At 51.4% G+C, this 2,105-nt stretch overlaps 1 protein-coding gene across 1 annotated transcript in view; it reads right to left on the bottom strand.

Moving 5' to 3' along the window:
* Nucleotides 1-184: 184 nt before the first annotated feature.
* ROBO3 (roundabout guidance receptor 3) overlaps nt 185-2,105 on the bottom strand; it is a 136,753-nt gene continuing 134,832 nt past the window's right edge. The window contains exon 30 of the mRNA XM_018564975.1: nt 185-587. Within this exon, the coding sequence (XP_018420477.1) occupies nt 576-587 (12 nt within the window). The 3' untranslated portion in view covers nt 185-575. The remainder of the gene's footprint in view (nt 588-2,105) is intronic.

Here is a 2,105-nt window from a genome sequence, read left to right on the forward strand (position 1 = left end):
AACGGAAGCTCCTTGTAATGACCAGTCCCCGGAGAAAGCTGATGTGACCGCGTGAATCTGTACCGGACCGCGTCCTCCTCCTCCGCCGCAGTGTCCCCCCGCCATTTGCATTCCGCGTACGTACATTGCCGGCCGTGTCCAGCGCTCAGTCTCGGAGGGGACCGCATGCAGCGAAGCCTTGTGCTTTTTATTTTTTTTTATTTTTCTCGTTTCGCGTCGTTCTGTACAAGTCGCAGTGCAAACGTCGTACTCGCTAGAAAACTTGGCACGTTCAAAAACAGCAACAAAAACAAAAAATCAAAATGTACAATTTTTTTGTCTTAACTTTTATAAATATAGTCCAGCTTTCCCGATCTCTAGAAAGGCCGCGTTCACCGAGACGGGCGACCATTATTTACACCCAACATTAAAAAAAGAAAAACCCCCCCAAAAAAGTCCAGAAAAGTTTCATAAATAAGCCGAGTGGAAAATACTGGAAAAGTTTTAAAGTGTCTCTTGAAGAACTCCGTGTCCTCTGTACGAAATCCGGGGGGATGGGGGGGGAGGGGAGAAGAACACGTCCCGGTCCCAACTCTTCATCTTTTCTCCTGGAGGGAACACAGAGAACAGAGACATGTTAGTATATGGGAGCATTGGAGGCAACAAGGGGTATGGGACTGGGGTTAGAAGGACTCTGCCTTGACGGACTCTGCCATGACGGACTCTGCCATGACGGACTCTGCCATGACGGACTCTGCCATGACGGACCCTGCCATGACGGACCCTGCCATGACGGACCCTGCCATGACGGACTCTGCCTTGACGGACTCTGCCATGACGGACTCTGCCATGACGGACTCTGCCATGACGGACTCTGCCATGACGGACCCTGCCATGACGGACCCTGCCATGACTGACTCTGCCATGACTGACTCTGCCATGACGGACTCTGCCCCTTGACGGACTCTGCCTTGACGGACTCTGCCTTGACCAACTTTGGTGTGATGGACTCATGACGGACTCTGTCTCACCTCAAACTCTATCCGGAGGTAACACCAGCCCCATGCAGCATACCAATATCCACACCACCACGCATTCCCACCCCCCACCCCAGGTTTCCTCCTGCACCGCCAGGTGGCGGGAGTCTAGGGCCCGATTTACTGTACCATTAGGCAGGGTAGGCACGTTCCTACAGGCACTCTGGGCTCTCTGCAGGTACCTACTCTGCCTAAGTCTGTTTAGGGCAGCCTTACGCAACGCTGGGGTCCTTCTCTGCATATGTGATAGCCGGCAGGTCCCGCAGCAGGTAAGGGCATTTCCATCCGTGCCTACGGACTTCTGAAATGGAAATCCGGCCCTGCGGACACCCCCTGGTTATTATTATACAGGACTTGCCATCTTGTCGTGAATTATATTGTGATTGTAATGTCTTCCTTTTATTGTACAGCGCTGCGCAAACTGTTGGCGCTCTATAAATCCTGTATAATAATAATAACTTATATGGTTCCATCGGTTTGCACAACACTTTACATAATGCTGAGTGCAGAACTAATGGCACCCATTGAGGTTTAAGATTAAAAGTCACAGGATACAAAGTCTGAACCAGCCGCGGCCTTTAAAGGAGAACTATGAGGTCAGGGCTTTTCCCCATAGTTCTCCTTAGGGTAACTGGAGGACACAAACTAGCGTCCTCCCGTCACCCTAAGCTCAGTATATAGGGAGCTACAGCTCGCGGTATACTGAGGCGCCGGAGCGGATACCGACAATTATGTCTGGATCCACCCAGCTGCGGGAGTGACAGCTGGCTCTGCCTATCCAGAGGCAGAGCCAGCTGTACACGCCCCCCCGTCAGTTCCGCCAGTCAGCGCTGGAGGAACCGGCTAGAACTATGAGGCTGAGGGAAAAGCACACCCCCCTCATAGTTCTCCTTTAAGACCCCCATCAAAGGAGTGCGGTGAATGCCGTAGCAGCCACACGAGAACAATGCAACCCATTAAATGACCATTATTTGGGAAGGGTGATGATCTCACTGCCCCGCCCTGGGGTATGCCCTATAGTCAGGAAGGCGGAGTTATGTTTTAATAGTTTCTATTTATGTTTCTATTTTTAGTTTGGAGATTTTCCCA

This window comes from Nanorana parkeri, unplaced genomic scaffold (assembly GCF_000935625.1).
Source record: "Nanorana parkeri isolate BGI_ZX_2015 unplaced genomic scaffold, ASM93562v1 scaffold802, whole genome shotgun sequence".
Lineage (NCBI taxonomy): Eukaryota > Metazoa > Chordata > Amphibia > Anura > Dicroglossidae > Nanorana > Nanorana parkeri.